This window comes from Passer montanus, unplaced genomic scaffold, assembly GCF_014805655.1.
Source record: "Passer montanus isolate IOZ18808 unplaced genomic scaffold, ASM1480565v1 scaffold8, whole genome shotgun sequence".
NCBI lineage: Eukaryota > Metazoa > Chordata > Aves > Passeriformes > Passeridae > Passer > Passer montanus.
The window spans coordinates 1707894-1720713 of record NW_024373256.1 but is presented as its reverse complement, the minus strand read 5'-3'; the positions used below and the strand labels follow the sequence as shown (position 1 = coordinate 1720713).

General features: G+C 46.2%; 1 protein-coding gene across 3 annotated transcripts in view; it reads left to right on the top strand.

Moving 5' to 3' along the window:
- The window catches only part of LMF1 (lipase maturation factor 1), a 125600-nt gene that overhangs the window by 15227 nt on the left and 97553 nt on the right, over window positions 1-12820 (top strand). For all 3 annotated transcript variants that reach the window (XM_039732423.1, XM_039732422.1, XM_039732424.1), the window contains exon 3: window positions 5314-5324. In XM_039732423.1, coding sequence (XP_039588357.1) covers window positions 5314-5324 — 11 coding nt within the window. The remainder of the gene's footprint in view (window positions 1-5313; window positions 5325-12820) is intronic.

Sequence of the window (12820 nt, the reverse complement as noted above, 5' to 3'; positions counted from 1 at the left end):
TAATCAAGCAGTTACTGACATCCTGTTTTCCTGGGATTTTACCTGCAGCTGGTGGCAGCAGGGTCACAGGGGTGATGCCCACTTGCTCTGGGTCCAGGCTGCTGCTGATCCCGAGGTTTTCCATCCGTGTCCAGCTGTGCTCCTGCTGCTGGGGCTCACCCAGCCCAGGGATGCTCAGCCTGAGCTCTGTTCCCATTTCCCCCTTCCCTGGGCTCAGTGTCCAGCCCAAGGATTTCAGAGCTGCCACCTCAGCACCTGCTTTTGGCACTGGCAGGATTTGACCCAAGCAAACCCCACTGGAGTCTGACAAACTGTGCAGTGACCCAAGCCAGGCTTTGGAATCAGGTGTGACTTTGGGAAGGAGCACGGATGGTTTGGGTTGGAAAGAAAGGTTTGTGTGGTGGGAAGGAAGATGCAGAGTTGGTGGCTGCTGGGGCTCAGCTGCATCATTCACATTTGCTCTCCTGCCCAGCCCTGCCAGGGAGCTCAGTGTGATGTTTTGGAGGAGCCAGGGGCATGCACAGGGTGGGACATCCCGTTCCTCACCCCCTGCTTGGCTCCAGCCCTGCCCAGGCACCTTTCCCAGCACGAGGAGCAAACCTCCTCCTCCTCCTCCTTTATTTTTAATGCTAGCCCCGTTCCTCCCATTTCAATATGGATGTTGTAATTGCAGAGCACAGAATCCCAGCTTTTAGAGCTCTGTGACCACAAGAAAGCGAATCCAGAAACCAGACTGGTTTCATTTGCTCCCATTCCAGCTGATTTCCTCCCCCCACCATGGCTGTGCAGTGCTGAAGGCTTGGCAGGGACCAAAACCAGCTGTCAAAAAGGTTTCTTACCCCCCCACACACTTTTAAGTTAATGATGTTCTGAAATTAATGGTGCACCAGACTAATCCTGGATCTCATTTTGATGGATTTTGCCAGGGATGTTTCCCAACTGGGCTGGGGAAGTGAATCCCCAGGTCCCAGGGAAAAAAGAAAGGGGTGTTTTTCCATCCTAAGTGTTTACAGCTTTAATTTGCTTGGTATATTGTGGTTTTCCAGCAAGCTTGCAGTAACTTTTGGGAGCTGTGCATGAGCTTTTCCACTGCTCAGAGCCAGGGAAGTGGCAGTGTCTGGGTGTCCCCTTGCTCTGGAAGTGGGTGCGGGCACAGGAGAGGCTCCAGCCTTGGCGCAGGGGGGAAAAGCTGAAGGAGCTGAGTTGGATTAGCTGAGGGAAAATCAAAAAAGCTAATTAAATTAATTAGCTGAGGGAAAGGAGACAGAGATAAGGTGTGTGAAAGAAGCAGAGAGGTTGGAACCAAGGCACAGAGGGGTTATGGAGTCGTCCCTGGACAGGGCTTGGAGCACCTGGGACAGCAGGAGGTGGCCCTGCCATGGCAGGGGTGGCACTGGGTGGGCTCTGAGCTCTTTCCAACCCAAACCATCCCAGGGTTCTGCTCTCTGCCCTGTCTCCCTGGGGACAGGACCAGGAGCTGCTGGTTTGTGTGGTGGGAAGGAAGATCCAGGTCAGGGTAAGGAAAAGCCTCCTCAGTGTCCATGTGGAATAACCCAGGCTGGATGCCTGCAGAGGGAGGGGAAATCTCAATTTCTGGCTGAGGTGATTCTCTCACAGTCCTCTCCTGGAGCAGGTGCATTTCCCACATTTTCTGTGCTTCCTTGGCTTAACCCTTTAACACCCTGCTGGATTTGTGGCAGGTGGCTCATGCAGCTTTCCCTGGCGCTGGAATTTTGGAAGGAAGCTCCTTTTGGTTGCCTGCTGTGCCCTGGGGCTGCCCTAGGGCAGATGATCCTCTGGGATATGGAAATCCATCCCTGCCTGCAGAGGGAAGACCTGCAGAGCTAAAATGCCACATTCCCAACCTCCCCAGGGATGGGATCCCTCACAGTGAAGCTCCTACCTTGTGAATTCCTCCTGGAAATCTCCTTTTGGGCACCAAATCCTGGTGGAGAATAGAAAATATCCCTGTACCCAGCAACTTTTCCCTGTTAATGTTTCCTTTAATGATGTTCTGAAATGAATAGTGCACCAGACTAATCCTGGATCTCATTTTGATGGGTTTTGCCAGAGATGTTTCCCAACTGGGCTGGGGAAGTGTCCAGGGATTAAAAAAAAGGGTGTTTTTCCATCCTGAAAATCTCCTTTTGGGGACCAAATCCTGGTGCAGAATGGAAAATATGCCTGTACCCAGTAACTTCTCCCTCATCCCAAGCTCCAGAGCCCAGGGAAGGAGAGGGATTTGTGATGGAATCATCCAAGTTGCCATCTGGGATCACTTTCCATGGGGATGTTCTCTGTGGGGAGCAGCAGTGGGAGCTGTTAACAGCAGCTGCGGATTTGGGGATGAGCAGGGAATTCTGCCAGTGGGAATTCAGCTGGAAGGAGCTGGGCACTGCTGGGGTGGAGCTGGTTTTACTCTGGTTTTAGTACAAATTCAACTGGATTTTCCTCAGAACATCCAATTTATAGATGTAAAACAAACAGTTTATAGATGTAAAGGTAAAACCTGCCTGGTTTATCCTGTTTTTAATGGACTCTCTTTGGAATAGAGTCCATTAAAAATAGTTTTAGGAATGATTTGCAGGTTTAGAGACCCCTGTCCCAAACAAGCCCTGCATTAAATAACCTGAGCAGCTCTGAGGCAGCTGAGTGGAGAAGGAAATGTGAATTTCTGGGGCAAGTCTGGCTGGTGAGCTCCTTCTCCAGCAAATAAAACCCATTATTCCTCATGCTTTGCATGCAGGAAAAAAGGAATTCTCTGGAAAAGGTGGCATTTTGTGTTTGGGTGGGAATTTCTGCTCCCTGGAAGAGCTGTGTCCCCAAACCCCTGACAGCAGGATGTGTTTTCCTTGGGAATAACGGGGTTCAAGGCAGGTTTTGCTCTCAGTTTTTACTTTCCAGGAATATACTGAAGCTAGAATGAATCATCAGGACAAGGTGGTGAAAACAATTCAACTGAAATATTAAATGATGTTTATGATTGCCAGCTGATCCAGGCTAAGTGGGACACGGATTTTCCTCCCCTGACAAGGCAGGGCTAAAAATGTTGTCTCTTCCAGCAGAAAACAGCCATGACATCACTTTTTAATGGGATTTATGCAATCCAAGCCGAATACACTTTGAATCAGCAGAATTTCTGCATTTCACAACATGCAGATCAAAAGTTCTGCTGGTGAAATTTACCCTCAAGCCTGAGAAATCAAATCTGTGTTTTTCTTTATTATCTGTTGGGAATGCTTCAAACACCAAAATGTGGGGAAAAAAAAAATCCACATTTTTAAATAAATATTTCTGTGAACTCATTATAGCCACCTCGAAAAGGAAAAGTGGTGATTAAATTCTAAACCCCAGCCTGAAATCTGTGGGAATTGGGTACCTGCCCTGCTTGTACCTATTAAAATCGAAGAAATCCCTGCAAGAATTCCTGCTGCTTTTATGGATTCGGAGTGGGCCATTTGGTTTGGTTTCCTTGGCATTTGTCTCGCAGGCTTCTTCAGAGGAATAAATCCACAAGTGTTTGCCTGTCATCACATGACGGGGCCGGGAGCCTGGATTGATGTAATCAGCACCAGACACACGTCAGAAAACTTCATGTGGTTCAGCAAAATCCAATATTTTATTAATTCCTCATTTGGGGGGTGGGGGTGTGTTTGAAATGAGCCTCAGGGGGTTCTTTGCTTGTGCCAAGAAATGAGAGTGGTTCCTGTGAGTTGGTGTCGAGCAGCAGAGCGAGGTTCCCTTCGTGACAAATAACTTCATTAAAAGCTGCTTTTATTATTCATTCAATTACAAATGATCCTGCTTTTTCTCCTCTTTATACATCGGTAAATCTGCAGGAAATTGTTGTTAAATATGGTGTGAAACATCGAGGTTGATTAGTTCAAAAACCCATCAGTGATGAGTGTAAAATGCAACTTATTCAGGATATTTTCAGTCGTAGCAAATCCTTCTAAAAATCTTTGAAACCTGCTGTGTTTCTTAGTATGGGGGGTGGGTTTTTTGGGGTTAGTGTAATATGCGGCAAATACAAATAAATAAATATGAATAAATACAAATACATATAAATAAATTCAAATAAATAAATATGAATAAATATAAATGCATATAAAACGAATAATTACAAATACATAAATACAAATACATATAAATACATACAAATACATATAAATAAATACAAATAAAATATGAATAAATATAAATATGTATAAAACGAATAATTACAAATACATAAAGATAAATACAAATACATATAAATACATACAAATACATACAAATAATGCAAATAAATACGTACAAATACATATAAATAAATACAAATACATAAATAATGCAACTAAATAAACACAAATACATATAAAAACATACAAATACACATAAATAAATACAAATACATTAAAAATACAAATACATATAAATAATACGAATAAATACAGATACATTAAGATAAATACAAATACATGAAGATAAATACAAATACATATAAATAAATACAAATACATATAAATGCAAATCACAAATACATATAAATAATATGAATAAATACAAATACATTAAGATAAATACAAATACATATAAATAAATACAAATACATATAAATAATGCAAACAAATACGTACAAATACCTATAAATAAATACAAATACTTATAAATAATACAAATAAATACATCCAAATACATATAAATACATACAAATACATACATATACATATAAATAAATGAAAACACATATAAATAATACAAATAAATACTAATACATATAAATAAATACATACATATAAATAAATACAAATACATATAAATAAACAAATAAATATGTACAAATACATAGAAATAAATACATAAAATAAATACAAATGCCTATAAATAAATACAAATTCCTGATGTGAGCTTGAAGCCATACTGGGAATAAACACAATTTGAAGAACAGCATCTTAAAACTTGCTCAGCTTTAGGATTAAAAGTCAAATTTAATCAGAGTTGGTAATTTTACAGAAAATCGCCATGGTGCAGCTGAGGCTGAAGGGAATTGCAGTGGGAAAAGCTGGAGCAGCCCTTCTGTGTCACAGGGGCAATTCTTGGAGTGCTGAGCAGCCCAAAAATTTGGGAATTTTCTCCTCTTCCATTTCCACGCAGCAGCATTTTCCCAGTTTTGGTACATTTGATGCAATTCAGGACTTTTCTGTACTCCCTGCCAGCATTTTGAAACTCCAGGTGCTGGAAGTGAGGAACCAAACCAACACAAGACGTGTTCCCTTGAATTTGTCAACCCCAATTTTAATTCTTTTGCTTTCTCTTCATTTTGTTTTGCAGGTATTCCTTTGGTAAGTGGCTAAAAATGAGCCAAAAGCAGCAGTAATATTTTGTTGATGCATTTGTGGGTATGTAGCTTTTCCATTTTTCCAGCTTCTCTTGCTCTTCCTTTGGCATGTTTAAATTTTTTCTCTTTTGCTGGCATATTTAAATTTTGTATTTTTATTAAACTTATTTTTTTTTTTGTTAAGCTTTTGATTTAATTTCACTGCATTTCTTTCTGCCCACGTGCCCTTAAAGAAAGGAAATTTTGTAATTTGAGGCCGAGGAGAGTTGGTGGAAGGGTTGTGTTTGAGATGAAGGGAGTGAAGGACGTTCCTGGGAGGGAATCTCCTCCCAAATTCCCTTTCCACAGGAGATTTGGATATCAGGAATCTCTTACTCCTATCATGGGCTTTTCCCTAGAATGAGCTGCAGGTGTTGCTCTCTTGGAGGTTGGATTTTATTTTTCCCAGTTGGATTTTTTTACGGTTTTCCAACCCATTCTTAAATGGAAGTTTACAAATCCTGCTGGAAGCATTCCTCTCTGTGGAAATATTCGGAAAACTGCTGATTTTCTGGGAATTGCTGCCATGGAATAACAGCTTAAATCAGCATCTTTGGCTGTGTTCTCTCCCTTCAGGAATGCCCTGGGATGGGTGGGTGGAGAAGGACTCTGGATCATGCCTGGAAATGGGATTTGTGTTCCCAGCTTGTCCCAGATGGAATCTGCTTACTCAGAAAGAATGCTCCAATCCCATCTGTGTGCTCCAGGGAGCTTTGATCCCTTTTCCTTCTGGGAATTGCAGCTGTCTCCTCATTCCCAATGGAATGTTCTGGAATTCGAGTTGCTCCTTGAGGGTTTCTGGCAATGCTGAGGTGGAGCCCAGAATATGGAGAATTCTCCATCCTGCTCCACGAAGCATTCCAGATAATTCTGTGGATATTTAATCCAGGACAGCACAAACCCAGAGGATTGGCCTGGAGCTGCTCATCCTCTGGGTGTGTTGCTGATGGGTGCAGAGAAATGGTTTGTTTTTGTTGGTTTTCAAGCGGTGTTTCATATTTTTTTGTGTCCCAAGTGGAGATCCCCCTCCAAGGAGCCCTTTGTACGCAGTGGGGTCTCTCCCTTCCCCGTTCCTGGCGTGAGGGCTCCTTCGGAATGAGATGAAGGAGATGTAAATCTGCAGTTCCTTTTGTCAGAATACAGGAAAACCACAATATTTTTGTTATAATATAGCTGAAACAACAACATTGTCATCCATTGCTGGGGCAGTACATTAAATATTGCTGAGCTCTGGAAGCCTCGTTCTTTGGGAGCATCTACTTCAAAGCAAGATCCTTAAAAAAAAAAGAAATTCCTGGAGAGTTCTTTGTAAGTGCTGACTGTTTCCTATCCCCCTCCAGGAAGTGTGGGATTTTTTTTTGCTACATCTCAGGATGGGTTTTGGTAGCCTCTATTCAATCTCCAGGCTGTCCCTGTGAATTTTAAAGCACTCCAGAGCCTGGAAATAACAACAAGCTGTGGGATCAACTGGTATTGCCACAGGTTTTGCTCTTTGCTCTTAGTCCTGGTGGGGAAAAGTGATTAAAAATCCTCCTCACTGGAGGGAAGGAGCTGGGAACCAGCAGTGCAGAGCCCCAGGCTGGGCTGTTCATCCCTGGAGGCTGAGGAGCTGCTCTGGGATGCAGATCCTGGAGTGGGCATCAGCCAGGCCTGGAATCAGCTGAGCTGGGATCACTTTAGGCTGGGTTTATTGGTGCTCTGATGTAAACCTGGCTTTGGAGCCAGCGGGGTGCCCTTGGTGAGGGGGTGGAGGTGGCACCTGGGTCCTTCCTGTGGGTGGGCACAGATCCAGGGCCACTTTTCCTCCTTATTTTTGGAAGGGCAAAGTTCTGGTGAGGCTGTGAGGCATAAATCCTGGATGGATGGAGAGGATGGATGGATGGATGGATGGGATGGATTTTTGGGATGAATGGATGGATTTTTGGGATGGGATTGGATGGATTTTTGGGGATGGATGGATGGAAGGATGGATGGATTTTTGGGATGAATGGATGGATTTTTGGGATTTGATGGATTTTTGGGGATGGGATTAGATGGATTTTTGGGGATGAATGGATGGATGGATTTTTGGGATTGGATGGATGGATTTTTGGGATTGGATTGGGTGGATGGATAGATTTTTGGGATTTGATAGATTTTTGGGATGGGATTGGATGGATTTTTGGGGAGGGATGGATGGATGGATGGATGGATGGATGGATGTGCTGCCTGCCCTCCCTGGAGCACAGCTGCAGGACCAGGCTGCTCCTCCAGAGCTTTCCTGGCTCCTCCATCCTCAGCCTAAATCTCCTCCTGGAGTTTTGCTGTCCCAAGGCCTTTCCCTCATGTTCTCCCTGGTGCTGGTGGCCTGGCCTGGCTCAGCTCTGCCTCTCTCTCCAGGTTCCCCCTGTGCTGCTGGGGTTTGAAAGAGCCCCCAAGGCCAATTTCTGCTTTGTCCTTCCTGAAAATTCAGGAGCTGTGTTCTCCTGGCTTGGAATGAGACCAGAGCTGCCTCACCAGCTCTGTGGTGGTGCCACCTTTGCTGATTCTGGCCCTGGGTTCTCTCCTAGAGCAGGAGGAAGCTTCAGCCTGAGATACCCCCAAGGACTCCTTTTTTCCCCAGTGGAATTCTGATTCCATGTAGGGATTTATTATCCCTGCTCTAGCAGAGGCTTGGAAAAGGTGCTGCCCCTTCCCAGGATTTCTTTTTCCTTTTTTTTTTGGCTCTGCCTTCTGGTTTTAAGGAGCCTCCAGATATTCAGAAGAAATTTTGAGGGTCCTGAGTTTGTCTTGGTCAAAAAAAGGGAGTTAAAAGCAGGAAAGCTGCAAGGATGGAGCGAGTTGTAGTGGATCTGTGTAGAGTGAAAACCCAGGGAAAATGAGGTCACTGTCCAGAGAGATCCTGAATTATCCCAGTGGTTGCAGGATGCCTGTTCCCAGCCAGGAAAGGCAGGAATGCATCTGCTGCCCTCGTGGCTATCAATGGGATCGTTAAACAGGAGGGATGGAGGAGCAGCTGATCCCATTTGACTCCTGATGCTCCAGAGTGTCCTGTTTGGAGCCAAAGCAAATGTTTCCTTAGGGATCATTCCAGAGAGCCTGGCTCCTGCACTCCTTGCAGGCCAGAATTAGAAGCACATTTTAAAAGCAAAAATAATTTTTTTTCCCCCCTCCCTCTCCCAGTAAACTTCCTTGTTAATTTTGGTGTGGAGAAAAGACAATCCCTGAACAAACTCTGGAGGTTTTTTCCATTATCTGTAAACATGGAATGAGCAAATAACTGAGTTCCTACCCAAAATGCCCCCCAATTTGATATTGCATCTATTAGCTCAGAATTTGAGCTGAAGTGTGTTTTGATTAGAAGTAGAATAAAAAGTTGAGAGCCGAGTATTTGTAATTCTCCATCACTTGTTAAATCCTCACTCTTTGCTTCAATGCAAATTGTTCCAAGGAGGATTTTCTTTTAAAAGGTCTTCAGGGATCTCGAATTTTAGATGTGCATTGACATAAAATTAAATGTTGGAGTGCACAGCTGGGGTTCTGGGTGAGATGGAGGAGATGTTTCTGCTCTGTGAGCGTTCCCAGGGAAGGGGGGAAGTTTTCCTTTGGCTGCACCAGCCTGGAGAGCAGCTCTGTGGTCATGGAGGAAAACGAGAGGAAAATGAAATAATCGAGGTCAAACTTCACGGGTGCAGGTCCAAAGCTTGGCTTAAGGTGGGGATGGGCTGAGCTGTGCTCAGAGCTGAGCTGGACGTTGCTGCAGACCCCTCTGCAGGGGGGGAGCTGCCCAGGAGGATTCCCTGGCAGAGAAGCTGTGGCTGCTCCATCCCTGGGAGGGTCCAAGGCCAGGCTGGAGCAGACCTGGGGTAGTGGGAAGCTGCCCATGGCAGAGGGTGGGGCTGGACCAGCCTAAAGCTCCCTAAAGCCCGGTCCAGTGTGGGATTCTGTGAGTTCCACGTGGCAGCACAGAGTCCCCAAGCTCTGCTTGTGTGGGGAGCCCCTGGAGCAGGATGTGGGGCTGGCCTGCTCCATGTTATTCCCAGAAAACTGCTCCATTCCCAGCAGGACACCCTGGATCCCAGAGCCCCTGGGCACCCAGCTGGCCACGGGCTGCTCTTTATTCACCCCCACACCAGGATGGGAGGGCTGGAGCTGCTTCCCAACCATTCCTGCCTAATATTGGGATCTGCTGTTCCTATTGCTGCTGTAAGAGTGGGAAACTTTTCTCTCTGTCTTATTAAATCTATTTTTCAAGCTGTCACTTAAGCAGGTCTAGTGACAGAGTCGGATGTTTATGTGGCCCTGGACACTTGAACTCTGGTGTTTTCAATCACAACAGCACCTTTTGCCAGCCGGTCTGAATTAAAAACTCCCCCTGACCTTTTACCCCCGGCCCTCTTAAATTCATGCTTTAAAAACAGCTTAATGAGGGGTTTACTGGCCCAATTGGAAGTTTTTATTAAAACCTATTAGTGAGCTGGAGTAGCCTGCCTGAAGGAAACGATTAGGCCAGAGCAGCTCAGCTCAGAGCTGGCCCTTAGCCACTCCAGGTTTTCCCTAAACTGCTTCCAGACCCACGTTAACCCCAGTGCTGCAGCCTGCACGGAATTCATATCCTCTGCTTTAATTTATGCCTTGTCTCATTCCCCGCCCAGCCTCGCCCCTGCTTGGGTTTAGTGTTGTTAGGCTGCATTAAAGGGCAGCAGGCTTGCTGGGGACCCTGGTGGCTGTTACCTGCTGTCAGGAGAGCATGGGCTGTGTCTGGGAACACTGAGTAAGCAGGGCCAGAAGCCACACTGCCTCTCTTTAGTTCTCATTTCTTCCCAGGACGTTCCCTGTTTGGCATGGAGAGCTGCTGCCCGTTCCCTTGTGGGCTAAGCAGCATCAAAGGCTGGGATTGGATGGATGGATGGATGGATGGATGGATGGATGGATGGATGGATGGATGGATGTCTCTGGGATTCTCTTCCCAGCAGAACTGGAAACAAGTTTTTGGTTCAGGGCCTGTAAAGTGGGGCTGAGAAATATTTCCAGGGGAAAAAGGAAAGATGTCAGCCTCAGAGTGAGGAAAACACTATTACTTCCTCCTGTATAGGGGAAATGTTCCCCCAAATCTTCTGCTGGCCCAGGGAGGAGCTGTGGAGCCTGCCTGGGCAAAGCCACGATGCTCCCGTGCTCCTGGAGAAGCTTTCCAGGAGGAACATCCCAGCACGATGGAGCTGGAGATGCCCTGGTGGAGCAGTCAGGGTTTGAGGTGAAATTGGGTTTTCTGGAGGACACAGGAGCTGCAGGGTGGAAATCCCAGCTGCCTTCTGCTGTCAACTTCCAGTTGGATCTCAGCTTGTTTTCTCTAAGTCTGTGTTTTATATTAAAAATTAGGCCAGTGGTTCTTGCCTGTCTTCAAAATAAACCTTACAAGGCTGCTGAAGCTTTGGAGATGTTATCTCCATGTTCCTATTTCCATGGATTTGAGGGATAGAGGCCAAAGCTCCACATTTTCAGGAAAAACCTCCAGTGGAAGGTGACCCTGCCATGGCAGGGGTTGGAGTGGGATGGGCTTTAAGGTCCCTTCCAACCCAGACCATCCCAGGGTTCTGTAAAGCCAAACCAAAGGCTAGATTTGGACTCTCTCTTCCAAAACCTGGTTTTAGCCTGGAAACCAGCCAGATTCCCTCCTAATAAGACAATAGTAGCAAAACTAATGGGGAAAAAAGCAGGAAATTCCCAATGTACCAACCAGGCTGCTCTGTCATTGACAAATATTTTGGTTCTGGGATGCACCTTGAGCATGATAAAGCAGAAACAATCCCAAACCAAAAAGCAATGGGTCCCTCTCCACACCCTGCATTCCCCCAGGGTCACCTCCTGCCTGGATTTCTCCTGGCACATGGCTGCACCGACCTTGGTGCATTTAAAAAAAGAATGTTTAAGGAAAAATCTGCCATTAAAGTTATTACTGTAAAGTACTGCCTTTGATTGCGGCAATTATGCAAATGAGCTGAAGGGATAAAATCCTCCTTAACGAGGCCTGATGGAAATGGTGGTGCTGGAAGGAGTGCAGAACTTCTCCAAAGAGCTTTCCATGCCTGGAATTTTCTTGCAGCCCTTTGCCATATTCCTGGATCTCGACCTGTGTCACTGCTGACCGGCCTGCGGATGTGATTCTATTTTCCCTTAATCCAGGAATGTAAGTGGGTGGAATGGGAACGCTGGCCTTGCAGAAAGTGGGAAAGCCTTTCCCTGAGCAGATTGTTTCTGCACAGCTCTTGTGACCGGCTTTTGGCCCGGCCTCGAGAAAAAGGAAACAAACAAAAATGCCTTTTGCAGGCAGGGGTTTGGTTCTTGGGAGAAATTCGGGGAAAATTCGGGTGGTCAGGCTTTGGAAGGGGCTGCCCAGGGAGGTTTGGAGTGCCCATCCCTGCAGGTGTCCCAGGAATTCCTGGAGGTGGCACTCAGAGCTCTGGGCTGGGGACAAGGTGGGGATGAGGCACAGCTGGGACTCGATGCTCCTGGAGGGCTTCCCCAATCTTAGTTTTTATGGGATTTTGTGATCTTTCTCTAAAAATGGACCTGGTGATCCTGGAGGTCTTCCCCAGCTTTTGTGATCCTGGCATTCCATGATTTCCACCAGGAAAGGTGAATTGGCCTGGGTGGCTGCCAGGGGTGGAGCTCTCCTGGGTTGAGGCTCAGACTGAAGCATTGCCAAATTCATTGGAATTGTCTCCAATGTTTGTTTCAAAGCAGAGAGTTGGATCCTTGTCTCCCATAATTTGGGAAAACATGGCCTGAGTTAGATGGGAAGTGTCTGGTGTTGGATGTGCTGAGGGAATTCTCTCCTGTTCCTGTCTGGTGCTTCAGCTCAGGGTTTGGCTGTTGGAGCAGAGCTGAGGGGTGACCTTGGACTGGGTCAGAAAAGGGGGAGAGGGAATTTTTGTGGGGGCAGATCATGACAGGATGGGGGGCAGTGGTTTTAAACTGAAGAGGGCAGGGATAGATGGAATATTGGGAAGGAATTCCTCCCTGTGAGGGTGGGGAAGGGCTGGAATGGCTTTCCCAGAGAAGCTGTGGCTGCCCCTGGATCCCTGGAAGTGTCCAAGGCCCGGCTGGAGCACCTTGGGATGGTGGAGAGTTTTGGGATTGGACCTGGATGGGCTTTAAGGTCCCTTCCAACCCAAACCATGCATGATTCCACACTAGGCGAAAGGCAATTAGCTTAATTAGCTGTAATTGCTCTTGGTGTGTAAGACTGAGCCTGTTCTCAGGTTCACCTGCAGGGTTTGATCCTGGCCCTGAGCTCTCCTGGGCTCCTTATCAAGCCAGCACTTGTTCTTGTCTTGCAGGAGCCTCTCTCTTATCTGTCCCAAGCTTTCCCTGGATTTGTGTTAAGCCTCGCATTAAACCCGAGCCTTTCTGCCTGCTCCCAGTTCTCCTTCTGTGCAGGAGCAGGAGCAAGCCTGGGGTTCAGGGAAGTGCCAGCTCAGT